The 24,108-nt window shown below is 34.6% G+C and overlaps 1 protein-coding gene across 1 annotated transcript in view; it reads right to left on the reverse strand.

The window, feature by feature from the left end:
* LOC125669867 (suppressor of SWI4 1 homolog) overlaps nucleotides 1-24,108 on the reverse strand; it is a 40,734-nt gene that overhangs the window by 1,921 nt on the left and 14,705 nt on the right. The window contains exons 7-8 of the mRNA XM_048904701.2: nucleotides 4,369-4,512; nucleotides 2,915-3,051 (exon numbers count right to left, since the gene is read on the reverse strand). Coding sequence (XP_048760658.2) covers nucleotides 2,915-3,051; nucleotides 4,369-4,512 — 281 coding nt within the window. The remainder of the gene's footprint in view (nucleotides 1-2,914; nucleotides 3,052-4,368; nucleotides 4,513-24,108) is intronic.

Raw genomic sequence — 24,108 nt, forward strand, 5'->3', positions numbered from 1 at the left:
CTTTTTTCTGATTAACACTTGATACAACTGAAATGAATTGCATTGATTTTGAAATCAATCATTTTACCCAATTTTATTCTTGATGCAAAATTGCAAGCTTAATATACATTTCGTTCCATACTAGATAACAATATACTGAGAAAAAACATTTTCTCCTATTTATGTTGAAAGTATAAATTCTATACAAAATTAAGCAAGTTATACAAATCCTGAAAGAGGATAATGTTCAAAATACTTGTGTACCAATAATCAAAGCATATCAAAACCATAACATCACTGCCATTATAAATATCTCTATACAAACATTTCCTGATTCCATTTTAGATCTCCTTCATTAAATCTTTAGTTAATAAAAAAACAAAACAATATTGAACTGTTTAACTTTGAAATACTTGATGATTTCATTAATGCAAAGATAAACAGAATTTACAATAAAAAGAATTTTGAGCTAGTTTAAAAGAGAATCTGAAATTTACACCAATGAGATTAAATGATGGTTGAAATTCTTGTCAATTGAGCATAACAATTGGCTTTAGAGGTTTTATCTGATAGCCTGGTGAAGAATTCATCCTGCAAAGATAACTCAATAGAATTCTTATTTGGGTCACTTTATCAAAGCTTTCAGATCAAGTGGTATGCATCAATTAAATCAAATTGTGTGTAGCTGCAAAACTTTATCACATTTTTTCCTCCAATATATTTTACACAGCTTTGATATCCCTAAAGGTTATTTTGAGGTTTTCTGAACAAATTTCATTTACAATTAATGGTTAACCTTTTCATTAAAACAAACAGTATTAAGTCTTTTATTGTATAGATCTGACAATAAAACTGGATCATATGTAAAAAAAAATGTTCTCTTCTTATTTCTTTTTGTGTGAAATATATCCCTATCTATATGTCAAAGCATACTAATTTTACTAGATTTGATACAACCACTAAGAATAATGGATTTATTTTTCAAATAAAACTGAAAGTACATATCTTGAATTGGCATTAGCTGTGAAAGTAATGGCAACCATTTTTTTCCTCAAAATTGCTCAATGGCATAGGAATATATATTAAGGATGATAAAAATATTTATTTTGTACAAAAACAAGAGAAGCCTAATAAAACTACGTTAGATAACTACTTTTAGTGTAAAGATGTAATAATTATATTCCAGGTATCACTGGTAATTGTCCAATCAAAATGAATAGTCAATTGTAGTTCCATATATTTAAAAGAACATTTTTTCATGTGCGATTTTTCTTATTTCCTCTTCTTCTTTTCTCTTAATTTTTGTACCCTGGATTAGGAAATTTTGTTTAATTTGTAGAAATAACCAAGTGTATACAAAGGAACTATTTGATGTAACGTTGGTAGTTGAGGCTACTTCCCGAGGTGCACTCCTGTTGTTTACACACATGAAAAACAAGTGGATTTGCGGGTAATTCCCCCCCCCCCCCCCCCCCCCCCCCCCCCCCGAAAATGCAGCATTGTTTGCACGATCATTAAACTATTCCTATTGTGACCCCCACCACGTGCGACTTCTGGTGAAATATCGATCCTGATATGTACAATTAAAATAGCGATAAATTTTCATCAGAAAAATTGTGCCACGCCAAATACAACTAGCCATATTTTCCATTCACATACCCAACACACTAGACAGTGATTCCTTATATTTATATTTGAAATGAATTATAAAGCTGATATATTACACAGTAACAAGAAATGTTTGTAAAACATATACATGTATATGTTCCCCATGTTGCAAAATTGAAAAGGGTTATACACATGCATCATTTAATTGATAGTAGTGTCAAACAAACTCAAGATAATGAGCAGACAATATATCTTCCCATGTCCAGAGTGGATTGACCATGTGACCTACAAATCAAAAAATAGGGGACATCTTCTACTGAAAATGTACCAGTGTACCAAGTTTGATGTCTGTCAAGCAAAGGGTTCTCAAAATATTGAATAAACAATATATTCCTATGTCCAATTTGACCTGTGACCACAAAATCAATAGGGGTCATCTACTCCTCACAATGTAGCAGTGTATCAAGTTTAATAAAGACAAGGAAAGGTTTCTCAACATATTAAGCAGACAGTATCTTCCCATCTCCAGAGTGGATTGACCCTTGACCTTTTGACCTGAAAATCAAAAGGAGTCCTCTTCTATTCATAACCAACCAACATATGAATAATACATGAGGACATGAACTACAATGCTTCACACCAGAATACGCTTCCTAAGGTCTGCTGGAATGAAGCATCACAGTTCATACCATTTTCTAAAATGAAATTTATTTCTTAAATATCATTTCACCACTAGTACCGTCATGTAAAAGGTCCATGCTACATGTTTCCTGAGCTGTAGTATATGAGAAAAAGCCAAGATGTTGCAGAAAGATAGATGAACAGACACCTTTTTCTACTTTAAAAGTTTCTAGCAGAATACAACAAGCCCTACAAAACCTTTGTGAGTGCTGGACCAAATGCCTTTACCTCCTTGTATAAAGTACTCAAACACTGCCTATAACTCCTAGGCTATTGTTGTACATAAAGGGCTCAAACACTGCCTAAAATCCTAGTAACTCAAACACTGTCTTTATCTCCTAGTATTGTGCATGAAGAAACATTCATCTTTCAATATTGTGCACTGAGATCTGATATTTTACTTCCCAGTACTGTGCACAGAGATCTGATATTTTACCTCCCAGTACTGTGCACTGAGATCTGATATTTTACTTCCCAGTACTGTGCACAGAGATCTGATATTTTACCTCCCAGTACTGTGCACTGAGATCTGATATTTTACCTCCCAGTACTGTGCACTGAGATCTGATATTTTACCTCCCAGTACTGTGCACTGAGATCCGATATTTTACCTTACAGTATCGTGCACAGCGATCTGATATTTTACCTCCTAATTCTGGTTTTTCCATGTCTTCATTTTCTTTCTTCATTCCTTTCAGGCATTTCTTTTTATGGTCTTCATTTTCTAATTTTTTCTTCTGGACATTTTCCTCTTGTTGTCGCTTACGGAGTTCTTTGAGTTTCCTAAAGATAGATATCATTTTTTCATTTTCATTCAAACTTCAGCTGTCTTTTTAAAAACTAGTACCCCTTTTGGGTACACTCAAACTGAGGCATATTAAAAAAAATTAAACCTCGACTTTATTGAATGCACTGAATCTATATATAAAGTGAATCCAACTCACATGGATACACATTGTCTTTTGTCTGGGCATGTCATTTGACATTTTGGCCTAAATTCTAACCTATTGAGATGTAGGAAGTTTATACAGTATGGACATAAAAGAAATTCAAATTTCTTAAAGTGTATGTTCAGTTCATGCATGGTCAGGCATTGATCTTTTCAAGGAAAGGTGAAGATAACGAACAGTGATCAATCTCATAAATCCCATAAGCAATACAAAATAGAGAGTTGGGCAAACACGGACCCCTGGACACACCACAGGTGGGATCAGGTGCCTAGGAGGAGTAGGCATCCAGTGTCGACCGGTCACACCTGCCATGAGCCCTATATCTTGATCAGGTAAATGGAAGTCTGTCATGAAGTTTTATGACTATTTTAAAGTGACATGACCAGTTGCTTATGTCAAGTCGGGTTTAAAATTCTGTAAACAGTAATGCTACATGTATAGTTTCATTCATGACCAAGTTTACCTGAAAGAATTGACAAGTATCAGCCAGACAATACATAGTGCTCACATCAGCTGAAGTTTGTAGCATGTGGCTGTCATGAAAAAAAAAAACAACAGGTTGCTAATCAGGGCATATTATCATTTGGATTTCTTGATTAAGTTTAGCTAGCACATTGGTGCAAATTCTGCATACAATCTCATAAAGGTGTATCTACTGTTGATAATGGGCTGCATGATATACCAAGGAATTAAGTCATACAACTAAAAAGACATTGAAATAGGGGTATGTCAAAGCCTGAGGCCAACTTCCATCACAAAATCAATAAAGCACATCTTCATTGTAAAGGAAACCCATATAAAAAGTTTCATGACTCTTCAAAGGGAAGTCAATTAGACTCAATGAAAAGCATTATCATATGCCAGGGTCATGTGACCTTGACCTTTGAACTTTCGGTCACAAAATAAATACAAGGACATCCTCTTTTCGTGGGCAAATTGTAAATGGTTTCAAGTCTCCAAGTGACAAGGGAATATAACAAAAGATCTTTCTACAGACGGAGGGACATACACTATCTACCACACAACCCTTCCAATTCAACATTACATGCCCTCAACTTTGTGAGGTACAATTAAATTTTGCATTGTTTCCACATATATTGATACTCTTACATGTATTAGAAAAAATATTTTAAATCACAAAATCAGAAACCTTTTCGATTCCCTGAGCGCCTTCAGGTCCCGTTTGTCCTTCTCTGTTTTGACCACCAGTTCATGATACATGACCTCTCCCTGACACACTCCATCCTCTATCTTCAACAGTTGTAAGGTCATTCTGGGACCAATCTCTGTTAATCTATAAATAGGAAAAGTTCAACAGTTGTAGGGTCATTCTGGGACCAATCTCTGTTAATCTATAAATAGGAAAAGTTCAACAGTTGTACACTGTAAGGTCATTCTGGGACCAATCTCTGTTAATCTATAAATAGGAAAAGTTCAACAGTTGTAGGGTCATTCTGGGACCAATCTCTGTTAATCTATAAATAGGAAAAGTTCAACAGTTGTAGGGTCATTCTGGGACCAATCTCTGTTAATCTATAAATTGGAAAAGTTCAACAGTTGTAAGGTCATTCCGGGACCAATCTCTGTTAATTTATAAATTGGAAAAGTTCAACAGTTGTACACTGTAAGGTCATTCTGGGACCAATCTCTGTTAATCTATAAATAGGAAAAGTTCAACAGTTGTAGGATCATTCTGGGACCAATCTCTGTTAATCTATAAATTGGAAAAGTTCAACAGTTGTAAGGTCATTCTGGGACCAATCTCTGTTAATCTATAATGAGGAAAAGTTCAAATCAAAGTGTTTGTCTATTAAAAGAAAGTTATGCTGATAGGGCAAAGCAATCCGATTCCTCAAAATGCATTTTCAAAAATAATGCACTAGCTGTTAAAGTGACATACATGTGCTAATTAACGTTTCATATTTCCAAAATGATTAGGACACGATCATCTTCACATGAGTTCCATGGGCTAGACCGTTTGAGTTAGCATCATATTTTCTAAGCGTTAACTAGAATACGTAAAACTTTCCACCCCCTTTCCCCATGACAGTCCCACTATGAACATTTCTGAATGTGCACCACATGCAGAGAGTGCTAAAATATTAAGCACAAGTCCACTGAAGTTAGTATTAAAGTAACTAGAGCTACAGTCTAAACTCTTTAATGGGGCGGTCCTTCGGATGAGACCGCAAAACCCGAGGTCCCATGTCGCAGCAGGTGTGGCATGATAAAGATCCCTCCCTGCTCAATGGCCATAAGCACTAAAGAAGATATTATTAAATGTTTTACACTTAAACACTATATATACCAAGTTTGGTCCCACCTTGGGGTCAGAACCCCTACCCCGGGGATCATGAAATTCCTGTTCTACATCATTATGCATTTAGTTTTTCTTACACATGTGCGGTTCTTCCGAAGATTTTTAAAAATTGGTCAATTTTGCGCAGTTTTTGCCCCGCCCCTTGGGATGCAGGAGTCCTGAAATTTACAATCTATGTCCCCCTTGTCCCCAAGATGCTTCATACCAAATTTGAAAAGAATTGGAATAGTAGTTATTAAGAGGAAGTTAAAAATGTTCAATTGTTAATGCACGACACACAACGATGAAAACCAATTGCAATAGGTCACCGAGTAAACTCATGCAGAGGACTAAAAAAATATATGGCCTGAACAAACTTTGTATGAGAAGTGGAAGAATTCATATCAAAACAATGTCTCCCTTTTGGGAAGGGGAAACACAATAAATAAAGAGAAATTTTTCAACAAATTTAAACAGGAGGTACTGTGAGCAATACTCAGTAAGAATACCCCCCCCCCCCCCCCCCCCCCAGCGCTTACCCCAATCACCCAAAGGGTGTTGTTAATAGGTATAAATTACCTTTTTCCTGAGTGTAAAAAAGAAAGGGCATTACAAAACCTTGGGTATAGTCTCTTCTCTAGGAGTGCACTTGACCTTTAGACCCCAAATTCGATAGGGAACATCTTCGTCCCATGGGTAGTCCAAATGTTTGATAATGTGATTGTAGGTGGATAGGATAATGCTTCAGAGCTTGGAAACCATTGTGTCTACAGACGGACGGACAACCCGATTCAAGTACATGTATATGTTATTTTAAAAGGGTTATCAGAGCTGTGGAATTGTTTTTTCAGAAGCCTGCATTCGGACAGACATGTTAATCAACTTTGCCTGTCCGAACAGATTTAAGCCTGTCCGAATATTAAGAGTTAAAATTAACATAATTTATAAAACTGAAGTAACACACAGATCGCAGGTTTTAGAAGTTTATTATAACATGTCTTACACTAGTTTTCAAACTCAATTTCTAATTCTCTCACAACCTCTCTCACCATTCTTTCATTCTCATCAAAATCTTGCTCACACTCTGATTCACACTCACTCTCTTCATCATCCATTCTCTCACCTACTCTTCTTCCTTCCCTAATTTGATCGGCCACGACGCCATACTTTCGTGCGGTTTAGTTTGCCTGGTTTGCTGTCCCTACTATGCGTCGTTGTTAGTGAGCCAGGGAACCAGACAAAAGTTTCATTTGGAGATCCTCGAGTGGCTTCCACCTCACACATTGTATAGGCCTAAAGCATTGCATAGTGAAGTCATCTGAGGATTACCGATGCATAAGAAACGACAACTCTGGATAAAGACTGTTTACGCGGTGGCATTTTGTGTTTTTCTTAATGCGGGCGGTGCAAACAACATTGGTCATGCGGTCCGACATTTAACCAACTTATGTCGGTCACGACCAAATTAAGCTGGTTTTCCACAGCTCTGGGTTATATAGAAATCAGAGATTGTTTGAGGAAGAAATACTTTTATAATCACCTGTTTCTCATTTTCTTTGAAAATGGTTGCTAGAATTTTGGTTCTTTTCATGAAAATGTTTCGAATCAAAGATAAAAGTATCAAATAACAGTAATGACTTTTGACTAGAATGACTACGGAAAAATAATGGGACATTATCATGGTGAACGCGATGTGTATAAAATAAGATATTTCTCAGAAAATCAGATCATTCAGAGTGTGTAACATGAGTCTTCATTGATTCAGAGCCATGGAAGTAAACTTTCATCAGTATGATCTGCAAAGTATAACTTTTTATAAAGAGACTGGTTTTGTTGAAATATGACACAAGAGAGATAACTCATCATGCTCACTGTACATTAAGGGTATTTTCTTTCAAAATTTATCCTGTAAAATTTTCACCAACAGTTTTAATGCTTTTATAGAGTCCCTCAACTGAAATAAGTACTTAGAAGCATTTACAATGCATGATGGAGGGTTACAGGTGTCTAGAAAAATGAAGGAGCTGTTTCCGCAATCAATACTTTTAAAACATGTATACCAGTTTTTAATTATTTTTTTTTTTTATATCTTTCCAAATTGTTAGCATATTAAGGAGGTATGCTACACCAGAGAAATTTGATGTAGATGAAAAGTGAAGGATATGTACAACAATATTTTGAAGTTGAAAATTTTCAAGTTTATTTTATTTTGTCAAAAAATACATTTTTAGTAGAAAGTAATCTGAAAAAAAATTTAAAACCCCTGCTGGACTCGAACCTATGACCTACAGTTCAGCCGTCGTATTCTAACCTACTTAGCTACTCGGCCAGGTATTTAAATGAAAAAGGAAAAAGTCAAATATTGCTGATATCAATTTTTTCATCCATGTTTTTAAAGGAAGTCAGCCATTATGACGATGTAGAGTACTATCTTAAGTAACTTTTTGGTAGTTTTACAAGGAATAGGGCAAAAAAAAAAATGAATGTTGCTAAAGAATTTTGTCTACATCAATCTGCAGAGTTAAGAATGTGTACAAAATCAGATCATTCAGAGTGTGTAACATGAATCTTCATTGATTCAGAGCCATGGAAGTAAGATTTCATCATTATGATCTGTAAAATATAACTTTTGTTGATAACAAACTGATTTTGCTTAACAATATCACAAGTCAGTGTACTCATGCAGCTGAGTGTACGATTCTCTCACAGGGCTCGAAATTAACATATGGCCGTCAGTCTGTGACTGGTTAAAAGTCTGGCGGACTGACTGACATTTGTTTTAGTAAGTCTGATGGGACTGGTTAATTTTCTAAAGCATCATTTTGGAAAATATAAAGTTAATGCAATTTTATTTACACATTTGGCATGCTTCGATCTGTAGATATATGAAGACGTAATATATAAATCCCACATTTAAGTGAACATTGACATATTGTCTGAGGCATATTGAGTTAAATTTCATTTTAATATTATTAACGAAATATGTTAATTATTTCTGGAAAACTCTGTTGGACTGGTAAATTTTTCTGCGGACTGGTTGCAATTATACCCTATCAGTCCGGCTGGACTGGTGACATAAAAAGTTAGCTTCAAGCCCTGTCTCAAACAACAAAAGTGTCTTTTTTTGTTGTTTCATCATTGTATTAAAAAAAAATGCAAAACCCACCTAAGCAGGTTATGAAATTTTTCTGCAATAATTGATTACTAACTTCGATCATCACTTGATGAAATAACAAATATAGACATTTTCTTGATGAAGTTTGGTATCTTTATGAGAAATAAATACTTTCAAAGCTCACCTATTTTTCATTTTTATTTTCTTAAAGTGTTGGGGGTATTTTTGAAACTTAAATTCTTTAATGAAAATGTTTTGAATCAAAGGTGGAAAGTATCACATAATGGTAATGACTTTTGCATTTTGACTAAACTGGCTAAGGGCTATTCCAGAAATAAATACATGGGGAGGTCGGGAGGCACCTTCTGTATATACCAAGCACTCATAAAAAAAAATAAAAAATTACCCCATGACCCATCAAATTAATAAACTCATTTTACAATGACCCATCTAATAAAAAAAAAAAACTAACCAGACCCACCACAAAAATATTTTTAAAAATGAAAACGGTACAAATCTCGCGAGGTTTTCGGGACAAACATTCTAGTCAATGACGCGGTAATGCCTGTGCGACATTGTATCACAGTAGTTCTGAAGAAACGATGTCACATCAACAATCAAAGGCATCTATGGCGGGAATGTTGGAAAGATTGGGAGTCCAAACGATGCTATTATCATGAAATGGGTATGGATATGTTTTTCCTCGAATCGTTCGTCTTCTAATGGAGCCCGCGCCCGGAGGCCTCTATATCACCATCACACCGACTGATAAATATAACGCATCGGTACCCTAGTATAAATCAACTAAGGTTTGCCTATTTTTATTAGAAAACGGAATACCTATTGGTTTTAAAATATTCCCAAAATCGATGCACTGTAAACTGTAATAATCTACAGAACAGAGTACGCCGCCATCATGTCCAAAGGGACCCTACTAAACGCGCCTCTAATTTGAAGAGTGCCGTAATGGAAAGTTATGCGCTGCAAAGAGCGACAATTCGAATAGTTCTATGTTACTTCCGATTTCCGATTTCGAAAGCAGCATTTCGAAAGCACGTTTTCAATTTTCCCTCCGACGTTTTGTAAACAACACGACAAGAGCGACAATAAAAATATTCTGAAAACTCAACACCCACATGGCACAAAATAAAACAATAGAAACTACCCACTACCTATAATAAATATTTTTTTAACAGTCCAACCACGGACCAATTAAAATATGAAAAAATACGACCACCCATACAAAAAAATATCGTTTGCTGCCCGACCCCCCCATTTGATCATTTCTGGAACAGCCCTAAGGAAAAATAATGGGAAATTCTCATGGTGAACGTGATGTGTATAAAATAAGATTTCTCAGAAACCAGATCATTCAGAGTGTGTAACATGAATCTTCATTGATTCAGAGCCATGGAAGTAAGATTTCATCATTATGATCTGTAAAATATAATTTTTGTTGATAACAAACTGATCTTGCTGAACAATAATGCAGACAGTGTACTCAGTGAAGGTGTAACAGCTGTTGTCACCCATAAATAACCAACAATTACCAGTAATCACATCATTTTGTGTTTACATTGTAAGTTAGTTTCCTTCAAGTTTAGATTTTGTGATTTTATTTGAGTTAATATTCTAACTGAGGCTTGATTTAGTAGAGTTGACCACGTCATCAGAATTTGCTCCATCTAATAGGATATCATTAAATGTACGACTAAAATCAATCTAAGAATTCCTAAAGCATGTTATTTTAAAAGGGTTATACAGAAATCGGAGATTGTTTGAGGAAGAAATACTTTTATAATATCACCTGTTTTTCATTTTCATTGAAAAGTGTTGGGAGAATTTTTGGTAATTAATTTCCATGAAAACGTTTCAAATCAAAGGTGAAAAATATCAAATTATAACAGTAATGGGTTTTGACTAAAATGGTTACGGAAAAATAATGGGACATTATCATGGTGAACGTGATGTGTATAAAATGAGATTTCTCAGAAAATCAGATCATTCAGAGTGTGTAACATGAGTCTTCATTGATTCAGAGCCATGGAAGTAAACTTTCATCAGTAATATGATCTGTAAAATATAACTTTTTATAAGGAGATTGGTTTTGCTGAAATATGACACAAGAGAGATAACTCAACTTATAAAATTCTAATGTAATGTTTTAACATCCTGAAGAATGTACGAACAATGATGAATGACCTCGCTATTCTTAAAATACTTTTCTCTGTTGTTTAGCGTTGATTTCTTTCTGGAGGAGCCCCTTTAGAAAAGCTAGGTATTAGTAATTTGTTTTAACTTTACCTCAATCCTTTTAATTGAGTCTATAAAAAATCTTCACAACAAAACAAATGAAATCAAATCTAGACATTGCTTTATATATAATTAATGCATTGTGGAGGACAAAATAGATGTCAGGAATTGTTTTAGCAAATAAACTTTTTCAAACATTACATTTCTCATTTCCATTTTCTTTGAAAAATATCTGGGGAATTATTGATACTTTTTAATGGGAATGTTTTAATCAAAAGGAGAAACTGTCTATATTTTCTCTATAACTACAAATGAGATTAAAATCTTAATGGTGAATGCGATGTGTACAAAATAAGATTTCTCAGAAAACCAGATCATTCAGAGTGTGTAACATGAATCTTCATTGATTCAGAGCCATGGAAGTAAGATTTCATCATTATGATCTGTAAAATATAACTTTTGTTGATAACAAACTGATTTTGCTGAACAATATCACAAGTCCGTGTATTCATGCAGCTGAGAGTACGATTCTCTCAAACAACAAAAGTGTCTTTCTTAATTGTTTCTTCAGGTGATGAACGTAACTATAATCATTGTATAAAAAAAAATGCAAAATCCACCTATGCAGGTTATGAAATTTTTCTGCAATGATTGATTGCTAACTTCGATCATCACTTGATGAAATAACAAATATAGACATTTTATTGTTTATATTTATATTTTATGTGTTTTTTATAAATAAAACAAAAATTAAGTTGGTTAACCCATTTGTTACTTTAAATGTTAGAACAGCCATTGCATCCTTTGACCTTGATGACACCCCATTTTTGGTAATGATTTTGCAGACAGGCGATATACAAGAAAACTGGATCAAACTAGTTTTCAACAAACATGTATTTATTGTAAGATGAAAGCAATGTCAATTTCTTTTAGAGAAATATAATAAGGCCAATTCAACTTAATTGATAGATTATCATCCCCGCCCGCCCCTAACAAATTGGCCCGCCCGGATTTTTTTTATTTTGCGAAACTTGCAATTTCCGGAAAAGTTTCATGTCCAACTCTGGTATTTACATTTCCGTTATAGCAATTAACGTGAAAAACCATGTGAAGAAAAAAGATAGATGTACATGTTTTTTTTTTAATTTCTTACGGGCGTATATGAAAGGAAGGGATAAATGTTCTTCATATCTTGATGAAGTTTGGTATCTTTATGAGAAATAAATACTTTCAAAGCTCACCTATATTTCATTTTTATTTTCTTAAAGTGTTGGGGGAATTTTGAAACTTCTTTAATGAAAATGTTTTGAATCAAAGGTGGAAAGTATCACATAATGGTAATGACTTTTGCATTTTGACTAAACTGGCTAAGGAAAAATAATGGGAAATTCTCATGGTGAATGTGATGTGTATAAAATAAGATTTCTCAGAAACCAGATCATTCAGAGTGTGTAACATGAATCTTCATTGATTCAGAGCCATGGAAGTAAGATTTCATCATTATGATCTGTAAAATATAATTTTTGTTGATAACAAACTGATCTTCTTGAACAATAATGCAGTCCGTGTACTCAGCTCAGAGTAGGATTCAATCAATGAAATTAAACTTGAGGTAGGTGATCACACAAAGGGGGATAATAATAAAAGTGGAGGTATGACTGCTGTCGTCACCCATAAATAACCAACAATTACCAGTAATCACATCATTTTGTGTTTACATTGTAAGTTAGTTTCCTTCAAGTTTAGATTTTGTGATTTTATTTGAGTTAATATTCTAACTGAGGCTTGATTTAGCAGAGTTGACCACGTCATCAGAATTTGCTCCATCTAATAGGATATCATTAAATGTACAACTAAAATCAATCTAAGAATTCCTAAAGCATGTTATTTTAAAAGGGTTATACAGAAATCGGAGATTGTTTGAGGAAGAAATACTTTTATAATCACCTGTTTTTCATTTTCATTGAAAAGTGTTGGGAGAATTTTTGGTAATTAATTTCCATGAAAACGTTTCAAATCAAAGGTGAAAAATATCAAATTATAACAGTAATGACTTTTAACTAGAATGGTTACGGAAAAATAATGGGACATTATCATGGTGAATGCGATGTGTATAAAATAAGATTTCTCAGAAAATCAGATCATTCAGAGTGTGTAACATGAGTCTTCATTGATTCAGAGCCATGGAAGTAAACTTTCATCAGTAATATGATCTGTAAAATATAATTTTTTAAAAGGAGATTGGTTTTGCTGAAATATGACACAAGAGAGATAACTCAACTTATAAAATTCTAATGTAATGTTTTAACATCCTGAAGAATGTACGAACAATGATGAATGACCTCGCTATTCTTAAAATACTTTTCTCTGTTGTTTAGCGTTGATTTCTTTCTGGAGGAGCCCCTTTAGAAAAGCTAGGTATTAGTAATTTGTTTTAACTTTACCTCAATCCTTTTAATTGAGTCTATAAAAAATCTTCACAACAAAACAAATGAAATCAAATCTAGACATTGCTTTATATATAATTAATGCATTGTGGAGGACAAAACAGATGTCAGGAATTGTTTTAGCAAATAAACTTTTTCAAACATTACATTTCTCGTTTCCATTTTCTTTGAAAAATATCTGGGGAATTATTGATACTTTTTAATGGGAATGTTTTAATCAAAAGGAGAAACTGTCCATATTTTCTCTATAACTACAAATGAGATTAAAATCTTAATGGTGAATGCGATGTGTACAAAATAAGATTTCTCAGAAAACCAGATCATTCAGAGTGTGTAACATGAGTCTTCATTGATTCAGAGCCATGGAAGTAAGATTTCATCATTATGATCTGTAAAATATAACTTTTGTTGATAACAAACTGATTTTGCTGAACAATATCACAAGTCCGTGTATTCATGCAGCTGAGAGTACGATTCTCTCAAACAACAAAAGTGTCTTTCTTAATTGTTTCTTCAGGTGATGAACGTAACTATAATCATTGTATAAAAAAAAATGCAAAATCCACCTATGCAGGTTATGAAATTTTTCTGCAATGATTGATTGCTAACTTCGATCATCACTTGATGAAATAACAAATATAGACATTTTATTGTTTATATTTATATTTTATGTGTTTTTTATAAATAAAACAAAAATTAAGTTGGTTAACCCATTTGTTACTTTAAATGTTAGAACAGCCATTGCATCCTTTGACCTTGATGACACCCCATTTTTGGTAATGATTTTGCAGACAGGCGATATACAAGAAAACTGGATCAAACTAGTTTTCAACAAACATGTATTTATTGTAAGATGAAAGCAATGTCAATTCTTTTAGAGAAATATAATAAGGCCAATTCAACTTAATTGATAGATTATCATCCCCGCCCGCCCCTAACAAATTGGCCCGCCCGGATTTTTTTTATTTTGCGAAACTTGCAATTTCCGGAAAAGTTTCATGTCCAACTCTGGTATTTACATTTCCGTTATAGCAATTAACGTGAAAAACCATGTGAAGAAAAAAGATAGATGTACATGTTTTTTTTTAATTTCTTACGGGCGTATATGAAAGGAAGGGATAAATGTTCTTCATATCTTGATGAAGTTTGGTATCTTTATGAGAAATAAATACTTTCAAAGCTCACCTATATTTCATTTTTATTTTCTTAAAGTGTTGGGGGAATTTTGAAACTTCTTTAATGAAAATGTTTTGAATCAAAGGTGGAAAGTATCACATAATGGTAATGACTTTTGCATTTTGACTAAACTGGCTAAGGAAAAATAATGGGAAATTCTCATGGTGAATGTGATGTGTATAAAATAAGATTTCTCAGAAACCAGATCATTCAGAGTGTGTAACATGAATCTTCATTGATTCAGAGCCATGGAAGTAAGATTTCATCATTATGATCTGTAAAATATAATTTTTGTTGATAACAAACTGATCTTCTTGAACAATAATGCAGTCAGTGTACTCAGCTCAGAGTAGGATTCAATCAATGAAATTAAACTTGAGGTAGGTGATCACACAAAGGGGGATAATAATAAAAGTGGAGGTATGACTGCTGTCGTCACCCATAAATAACCAACAATTACCAGTAATCACATCATTTTGTGTTTACATTGTAAGTTAGTTTCCTTCAAGTTTAGATTTTGTGATTTTATTTGAGTTAATATTATAACTGAGGCTTGATTTAGCAGAGTTGACCACGTCATCAGAATTTGCTCCATCTAATAGGATATCATTAAATGTACAACTAAAATCAATCTAAGAATTCCTAAAGCGTGTTATTTTAAAAGGGTTATACAGAAATCGGAGATTGTTTGAGGAAGAAATACTTTTATAATCACCTGTTTTTCATTTTCATTGAAAAGTGTTGGGAGAATTTTTGGTAATTAATTTCCATGAAAACGTTTCAAATCAAAGGTGAAAAATATCAAATTATAACAGTAATGACTTTTAACTAGAATGGTTACGGAAAAACAATGGGACATTATCATGGTGAATGCGATGTGTATAAAATAAGATTTCTCAGAAAATCAGATCATTCAGAGTGTGTAACATGAGTCTTCATTGATTCAGAGCCATGGAAGTAAACTTTCATCAGTAATGATCTGTAAAATATAATTTTTTAAAAGGAGATTGGTTTTGCTGAAATATGACACAAGAGAGATAACTCAACTTATAAAATTCTAATGTAATGTTTTAACATCCTGAAGAATGTACGAACAATGATGAATGACCTCGCTATTCTTAAAATACTTTTCTCTGTTGTTTAGCGTTGATTTCTTTCTGGAGGAGCCCCTTTAGAAAAGCTAGGTATTAGTAATTTGTTTTAACTTTACCTCAATCCTTTTAATTGAGTCTATAAAAAATCTTCACAACAAAACAAATGAAATCAAATCTAGACATTGCTTTATATATAATTAACGCATTGTGGAGGACAAAATAGATGTCAGGAATTGTTTTAGCAAATAAACTTTTTCAAACATTACATTTCTCGTTTCCATTTTCTTTGAAAAATATCTGGGGATTATTGATACTTTTTAATGGGAATGTTTTAATCAAAAGGAGAAACTGTCTATATTTTCTCTATAACTACAAATGAGATTAAAATCTTAATGGTGAATGTGATGTGTATAAAATAAGATTTCTCAGAAAACCAGATCATTCAGAGTGTGTAACAAGAATCTTCATTGATTCAGAGCCATGGAAGTAAGATTTCATCATTATGATCTGTAAAATATAATTTTTGTTGATAACAAACTGATCTTGCTGAACAATAATGCAGTCCGTGTACTCAGCTCAGAGTAGGATTCTTTCAATGAAATTAAACTTGAGGAAGGGGGATAATAATAAAAGTGGAGGTATGACAGCTGTCGTCACCCATAAATAACCAACAATTACTGGTAATCACATCATTTTGTGTTTACATTGTAGGTAATTAGTTTTCTTCAAGCTTAGATTTTGTGATTTTATTACAGCCAATATTCTACATGAGGGATTCACTACGGCATTAGAATTTCCTGAATTAAAATAGTCTAGATATCATCTAATGTATGACTAAAATTCCTAAAGTGAATTATGAAGTACTTTTATAATCACCTGTGTTTTGAAAAGTGTTGGTAGAATTTTTGGTACTTTTCATGAAAATGTTTCGAATCAAAGATAAAGAGTATCAAATAACAGTAATGACTTTTGACTAGAATGCATGGTTACAGAAAAATAATGGGACATTATCATGGTGAACGCAATGTGTATAAAATAAGATTTCTCAGAAATCAGATCATTCAGAGTGTGTAACATGAGTCTTCATTGATTCAGAGCCATGGAAGTAAGATTTCATCATTATGATCTGTAAAATATAATTTTTGTTGATAACAAACTGATCTTGCTGAACAATAATGCAGTCCGCGTACTCAGCTCAGAGTAGGATTCTTTCAATGAAAGTAAACTTGAGTGATCACACAAAGGGGGATAATAACAAGAAGCCCATGGGCCACATCGCTCACCTGAGAAAAGAGTGTTTATGTTTTAAACCCAACATGGCAGGTTTGACCAGAAAATCAATAGGGGGTCATACACGTTGTAAATATGTGCATTAAGTGTGTAATTATAACAATTGAATGCCCTTCAGTCAAAGATTTTTGGTGCCAATATTAATGATATTCACCAAGTTGTTCAAAAGGAATCGACGGCGAGTTTTCTTCTTCTTAATTTATAAATGAAGACAAAAATGAAATTATATCACTAGATTTATTTGGATGCAAAATTAACAAGAGCAGAAAAAATTGAAAATTTATCTACATTTTTTCCTATATATTCCCATGTAAAATTTCTTAAACACTCCTCCTTATATATTCCCATGTAAAAAAAAAAAAAAAAATCAAAAACAAAAATTGATCTTCTATGTGGCCCCAACCTTTGCCAGGGGACCATGAATTCCACAAATTTTAATCTGCACTACCTGATAATGCTTTTACATTAAAATGACTAATCATTACTATGCTCTTCTTGAGATGAAGATTTTTGAACATATATTTTTTTAAATATTTCAATGTCAAACTTTGAACCCCTATTGTGGCCCCTACCTACCCCCTGGGGGCATGACTTGAACAAACTTGAATTTACACTACCTGAAGATGCTTCCATATAAATATGATTAATCACAGCTTTGCTATTCTTGAGAAGAAGATTTTTAAAGATTTTTCCTATATATTTGTATGTAAAACTTTGATCCCCTATTGTGGCCCCATCCAACCCCAGGGGCCCATGATTTGAACAAACTTGAATCTGCATTATGTCAGGAAGCTTTCATGTAAATCTCAGCTTTTCTGGCTCAGTGGTTCTTGAGAAGAAGATTTTTAAAGATTTTTCCTATATATTTGTATGTAAAACTTTGATCCCCTATTGTGGCCCCATCCAACCCCCCGGGGGCCATGATTTGAACAAACTTGAATCTGCATTATGTCAGGAAGCTTTCATGTAAATCTCAGCTTTTCTGGCTTAGTGGTTCTTGAGAAGAAGATTGTTAAAGTTTTTCCCTATATATTTGTGTGCAAAACTTTGATCCCCCCTTGGGGCCCCATCCTATCCCCGTGGGCCATGATTTGAACAAACTTGAATCTGCACTATGTCAGGAAGTTTTCATGTAAAAATCAGTTTTTCTGACTCAGTGGTTCTTGAGAAGAAGATTTTTAAAGATTTTTCCTATATATTTGTATGTAAAACTTTGATCCCCTATTGTGGCCCCATCCAACCCCAGGCGCCCATGATTTGAACAAACTTGAATCTGCATTATGTCAGGAAGCTTTCATGTAAATCTCAGCTTTTCTGGCTCAGTGGTTCTTGAGAAGAAGATTTTTAAAGATTTTTCCTATATATTTGTATGTAAAACTTTGATCCCCTATTGTGGCCCCATCCAACCCCCCGGGGGCCATGATTTGAACAAACTTGAATCTGCATTATGTCAGGAAGCTTTCATGTAAATCTCAGCTTTTCTGGCTTAGTGGTTCTTGAGAAGAAGATTTTTAAAGTTTTTCCCTATATATTTGTGTGCAAAACTTTGATCCCCCCTTGGGGCCCCATCCTATCCCCGTGGGCCATGATTTGAACAAACTTGAATCTGCACTATGTCAGGAAGTTTTCATGTAAAAATCAGCTTTTCTGACTCAGTGGTTCTTGAGAAGAAGATTTTTAAAGATTTTTCCTATATATTTGTATGTAAAACTTTGATCCCCTATTGTGGCCCCATCCAACCCCAGGCGCCCATGATTTGAACAAACTTGAATCTGCATTATGTCAGGAAGCTTTCATGTAAATCTCAGCTTTTCTGGCTCAGTGGTTCTTGAGAAGAAGATTTTTAAAGATTTTTCCTATATATTTGTATGTAAAACTTTGATCCCCTATTGTGGACCCCTCCAACCCCCAAAGGGCCATGATTTGAACAAACTTGAATCTGCACTATGTCAGGAAGCTTTCATGTAAATCTCAGCTTTTCTGGCTTAGTGGTTCTTGAGAAGAAGATTTTAAAAGTTTTTCCCTATATATTTGTGTGTAAAACTTTGATCCCCCCTTGGGGCCCCATCTTATTCTTATCCCCGGGGGGGGGGGGGGGGGGGGGGGGGGGGCATGATTTGAGCAAACTTGAATCTGCACTATGTCAGAAAGTTTTCATGTAAAAATCAGCTTTTCTGGCTCAGTGGTTCTTGAGAAGAAGATTTTTAAAGATTTTTCCTATATATTTGTATGTAAAACTTTGATACCCTATTGTGGCCCCATCCAACCCCAGGGGCCCATGATTTGAACAAACTTGAATCTGCATTATGTCAGGAAGCTTTCATGTAAATCTCAGCTTTTCTGGCTCAGTGGTTCTTGAGAAGAAGATTTTTAAAGATTTTTCCTATATATTTGTATGTAAAACTTTGATCCCCTATTGTGGCCCCATCCAACCCCAGGGGCCCATGATTTGAACAAACTTGAATCTGCATTATGTCAGGAAGCTTTCATGTAAATCTCAGCTTTTCTGGCTCAGTGGTTCTTGAGAAGAAGATTTTTAAAGATTTTTCCTATATATTTGTATGTAAAACTTTGATCCCCTATTGTGGCCCCATCCAACCCCCCGGGGGCCATGATTTGAACAAACTTGAATCTGCATTATGTCAGGAAGCTTTCATGTAAATCTCAGCTTTTCTGGCTTAGTGGTTCTTGAGAAGAAGATTTTTAAAGTTTTTCCCTATATATTTGTGTGCAAAACTTTGATCCCCCCTTGGGGCCCCATCCTATCCCCGTGGGCCATGATTTGAACAAACTTGAATCTGCACTATGTCAGGAAGTTTTCATGTAAAAATCAGTTTTTCTGACTCAGTGGTTCTTGAGAAGAAGATTTTTAAAGATTTTTCCTATATATTTGTATGTAAAACTTTGATCCCCTATTGTGGCCCCATCCAACCCCAGGCGCCCATGATTTGAACAAACTTGAATCTGCATTATGTCAGGAAGCTTTCATGTAAATCTCAGCTTTTCTGGCTCAGTGGTTCTTGAGAAGAAGATTTTTAAAGATTTTTCCTATATATTTGTATGTAAAACTTTGATCCCCTATTGTGGCCCCATCCAACCCCCCGGGGGCCATGATTTGAACAAACTTGAATCTGCATTATGTCAGGAAGCTTTCATGTAAATCTCAGCTTTTCTGGCTTAGTGGTTCTTGAGAAGAAGATTGTTAAAGTTTTTCCCTATATATTTGTGTGCAAAACTTTGATCCCCCCTTGGGGCCCCATCCTATCCCCGTGGGCCATGATTTGAACAAACTTGAATCTGCACTATGTCAGGAAGTTTTCATGTAAAAATCAGTTTTTCTGACTCAGTGGTTCTTGAGAAGAAGATTTTTAAAGATTTTTCCTATATATTTGTATGTAAAACTTTGATCCCCTATTGTGGCCCCATCCAACCCCAGGCGCCCATGATTTGAACAAACTTGAATCTGCATTATGTCAGGAAGCTTTCATGTAAATCTCAGCTTTTCTGGCTTAGTGGTTCTTGAGAAGAAGATTTTTAAAGATTTTTCCTATATATTTGTATGTAAAACTTTGATCCCCTATTGTGGCCCCATCCAACCCCCCGGGGCCATGATTTGAACAAACTTGAATCTGCACTATGTCAGGAAGTTTTCATGTAAAAATCAGCTTTTCTGACTCAGTGGTTCTTGAGAAGAAGATTTTTAAAGATTTTTCCTATATATTTGTATGTAAAACTTTGATCCCCTATTGTGGCCCCATCCAACCCCCCGGGGGCCATGATTTGAACAAACTTGAATCTGCATTATGTCAGGAAGCTTTCATGTAAATCTCAGCTTTTCTGGCTCAGTGGTTCTTGAGAAGAAGATTTTTAAAGATTTTTCCTATATATTTGTATGTAAAACTTTGATCCCCTATTGTGGCCCCATCCAACCCCCAAAGGGCCATGATTTGAACAAACTTGAATCTGCACTATGTCAGGAAGCTTTCATGTAAATCTCAGCTTTTCTGGCTTAGTGGTTCTTGAGAAGAAGATTTTAAAAGTTTTTCCCTATATATTTGTGTGCAAAACTTTGATCCCCCTTGGGGCCCCATCCTATCCCCAGGGGCCATGATTTGAACAAACTTGAATCTGCACTATGTCAGGAAGTTTTCATGTAAAAATCAGCTTTTCTGACTCAGCGGTTCTTGAGAAGAAGATTTTTAAAGATTTTTCCTATATATTTTTATGTAAAACTTTGATCCCCTATTGTGGCCCCATCCAACCCCAGGCGCCCATGATTTGAACAAACTTGAATCTGCATTATGTCAGGAAGCTTTCATGTAAATCTCAGCTTTTCTGGCTTAGTGGTTCTTGAGAAAAAGATTTTTAAAGTTTTTCCCTATATATTTGTGTGTAAAACTTTGATCCACCCCTTGGGGCCCCATCTTATCCCCGGGGGGGCCATGATTTAAACAAACTTGAATCTGCACTATGTCAGAAAGTTTTCATGTAAAAATCAGCTTTTCTGGCTTAGTGGTTCTTGAGAAGAAGATTTTTAAAGTTTTTCCCTATATATTTGTATGTAAAACTTTGATCCCCCCTTGTGGCCCCATCCTACCACCGGGGGCCATGATTTGAACAAACTTGAATCTGCAATATGTCAGGAAGCTTTCAGGTAAATTTCAGCTCTTCTGGCCCAGTGGTTCTTGAGAAGAAGATTTTTAAATGACCCCACCCTATTTTTGCATTTTTGTGATTATCTCCCCTTTGAAAGGGACATGGCCCTTCATTTGAACAAACTTGAAAGCCCTTCACCCAAGGATGCTTTTGGCCAAGTTAGGTTGAAATTGGCCCAGTGGTTCTGGAGAAGAAGTCGAAAATGTGAAAAGTTTACAGACAGACGGACAGACAGACAGACGGACGCCCAACAATTACCAGTAATCACATCATTTTGTGTTTACATTGTAAGTTAGTTTCCTTCAAGTTTAGATTTTGTGATTTTATTTGAGTTAATATTCTAACTGAGGCTTGATTTAGCAGAGTTGACCACGTCATCAGAATTTGCTCCATCTAATAGGATATCATTAAATGTACGACTAAAATCTAAGAATTCCTAAAACATGTTATTTTAAAAGGGTTATACAGAAATCAGAGATTGTTTGAGGAAGAAATACTTTAATAATCACCTGTTTTTCATTTTCATTGAAAAGTGTTGGGAGAATTTTTGGTAATTAATTTCCATGAAAACATTTCAAATCAAAGGTGAAAAATATCAAATTATAACAGTAATGACTTGACTAGAATGGCTACGGAAAAATAGTGGGACATTATCATGGTGAATGCGATGTGTATAAAATAAGATTTCTCAGAAAATCAGATCATTCAGAGTGTGTAACATGAGTCTTCATTGATTCAGAGCCATGGAAGTAAGATTTCATCAGTATGATCTGTAAAATATAACTTTTTAGTCATTCATTAAAAAAAACCCCCAACTATTTGATAATAGACTGGTCTTGTTGAAAAATAACACATGAGAGTTTTAAATTCAGTTTAGTGGGGATTCTACCTCAATATCAAATTTGAATGAAGTAATTGATCGGAAAGGAGCGTGCAAGATATGACAGCCATCTTCACCGTATTATTAACCAACAGTTTTTCATATTTACTGTGTGAGTACGCTATTTTCCTTCATGTAAAGATTTTGTGATTTTATTACTGCCAATATTCTTCAGGAGGCTTGACTTTGTCATAATAATTTGTTCCTCAAAATCCCCCCTGATCACTGTATTAATTTAACATGATAATGTCTTCTAATGTCATCCATATTTGCTTTACTATACAGCTTTGCCATATGATGGCTGATGTCACAACTGATAAAAAGTGAAGATTTTTTACAAGTTGCTAAAACATTCCATGCTTTATGGCATATTGATTTTGTTGAAACAATATTTGCAATTGTTTCCAATTCTTTACCAGTTCAGGGATGTTCGTTGACAATTTCAGCACCAGAGTTATAACATTTAAACATTAGTGTCCCTGGTTTCCAAGAAATAAGTGGCAAGTCCCAGCTGTCACTAGATATCAGAACAAACTAAAGTGTGTCCAAGTGTACAACTCACAAGAATATAACTACGTCATGAACATTCAAATTACTTGTTCACTAATGCAAATTTAAACACATATTTTGTTTTTATGTATTAGAGTATTTTTGAGAAAATATCCAGCGTGATTTGTACTGATGTCAGTAGTCTAGAACCAAGTTGTCGGTATTTTGAGCACTTTGTCAGTATAAAAGTTGAATATAACAATAAGTACTACTCAAACAAAATGGAACGAAAATGAATACAGCATAACAAATTAAACATTTATTTCACCGGTACTAGTTAATGCACACTTGCAGTTAAGTTCAAAGTTGTCAGAAACAACAACAAATCTTGACATTTAATTATTATACACTTTCAGCTTCGACAAGTTTTTATGTTGTTTACTCTGAACGTGTCTGTAGCAGTCATTTTTGCCTGCGTGACCGCAACTGAAGTCCATGTTGCAAAACTCCATGTGATCTGCTTTCTTCCGATTGTTGGAGGCATGGCCAAAACACTCTGTACGAGTCCTTATAAATTGGGCATATTTTCTCTCTCTGTTTTGAACCTCTGAATGGGTTTGGATGTTTTATTTGCATTCTCGTAAATTTAACATTCGTCATCCATGCTTTTTTAAAAGTTTGACATAAATCAATATCAATTGTGCACTTTAAACAATGGTAACTTCAACTGACTAAACTGCTTCCCTATTGACCTCCCCTTTTCTCCTCGGAGTTGCACCAATCAGTGGGGAACCAGTTTAATTCAATTGACAAGCTTCTTTATCATACCGAGCGGCAAATTTCGGAACTGATTTTTATTCCAGATTCGTTGAAAATCATTCGATATTCAGCAAAATCAGTAAGAGTACCTTTCCACCCCTATAATAAAAATGTTGATGCTTACAGAGAATGACTCTTAATATCTCAAATGAACAAATGAAATGAACACCTCCAGTCCCCCACCCCCTCTTCTAAATCCTGCTCACCGCCTGGTCGTATCTCCAGTCCCCCACCCCCTCGTCTAAATCCTATTCATCGCCTGGTCGCACCTCCAGTCACCCACCCCCTCATCTAAATCCTGCTCACCGCCTGGTCGTATCTCCAGTCCCCCACCCCCTCTTCTAAATCCTGCTCACCACCTGGTCATATCTC

This window comes from Ostrea edulis, chromosome 4, assembly GCF_947568905.1.
Source record: "Ostrea edulis chromosome 4, xbOstEdul1.1, whole genome shotgun sequence".
NCBI classification, from domain to species: Eukaryota; Metazoa; Mollusca; class Bivalvia; order Ostreida; family Ostreidae; genus Ostrea; species Ostrea edulis.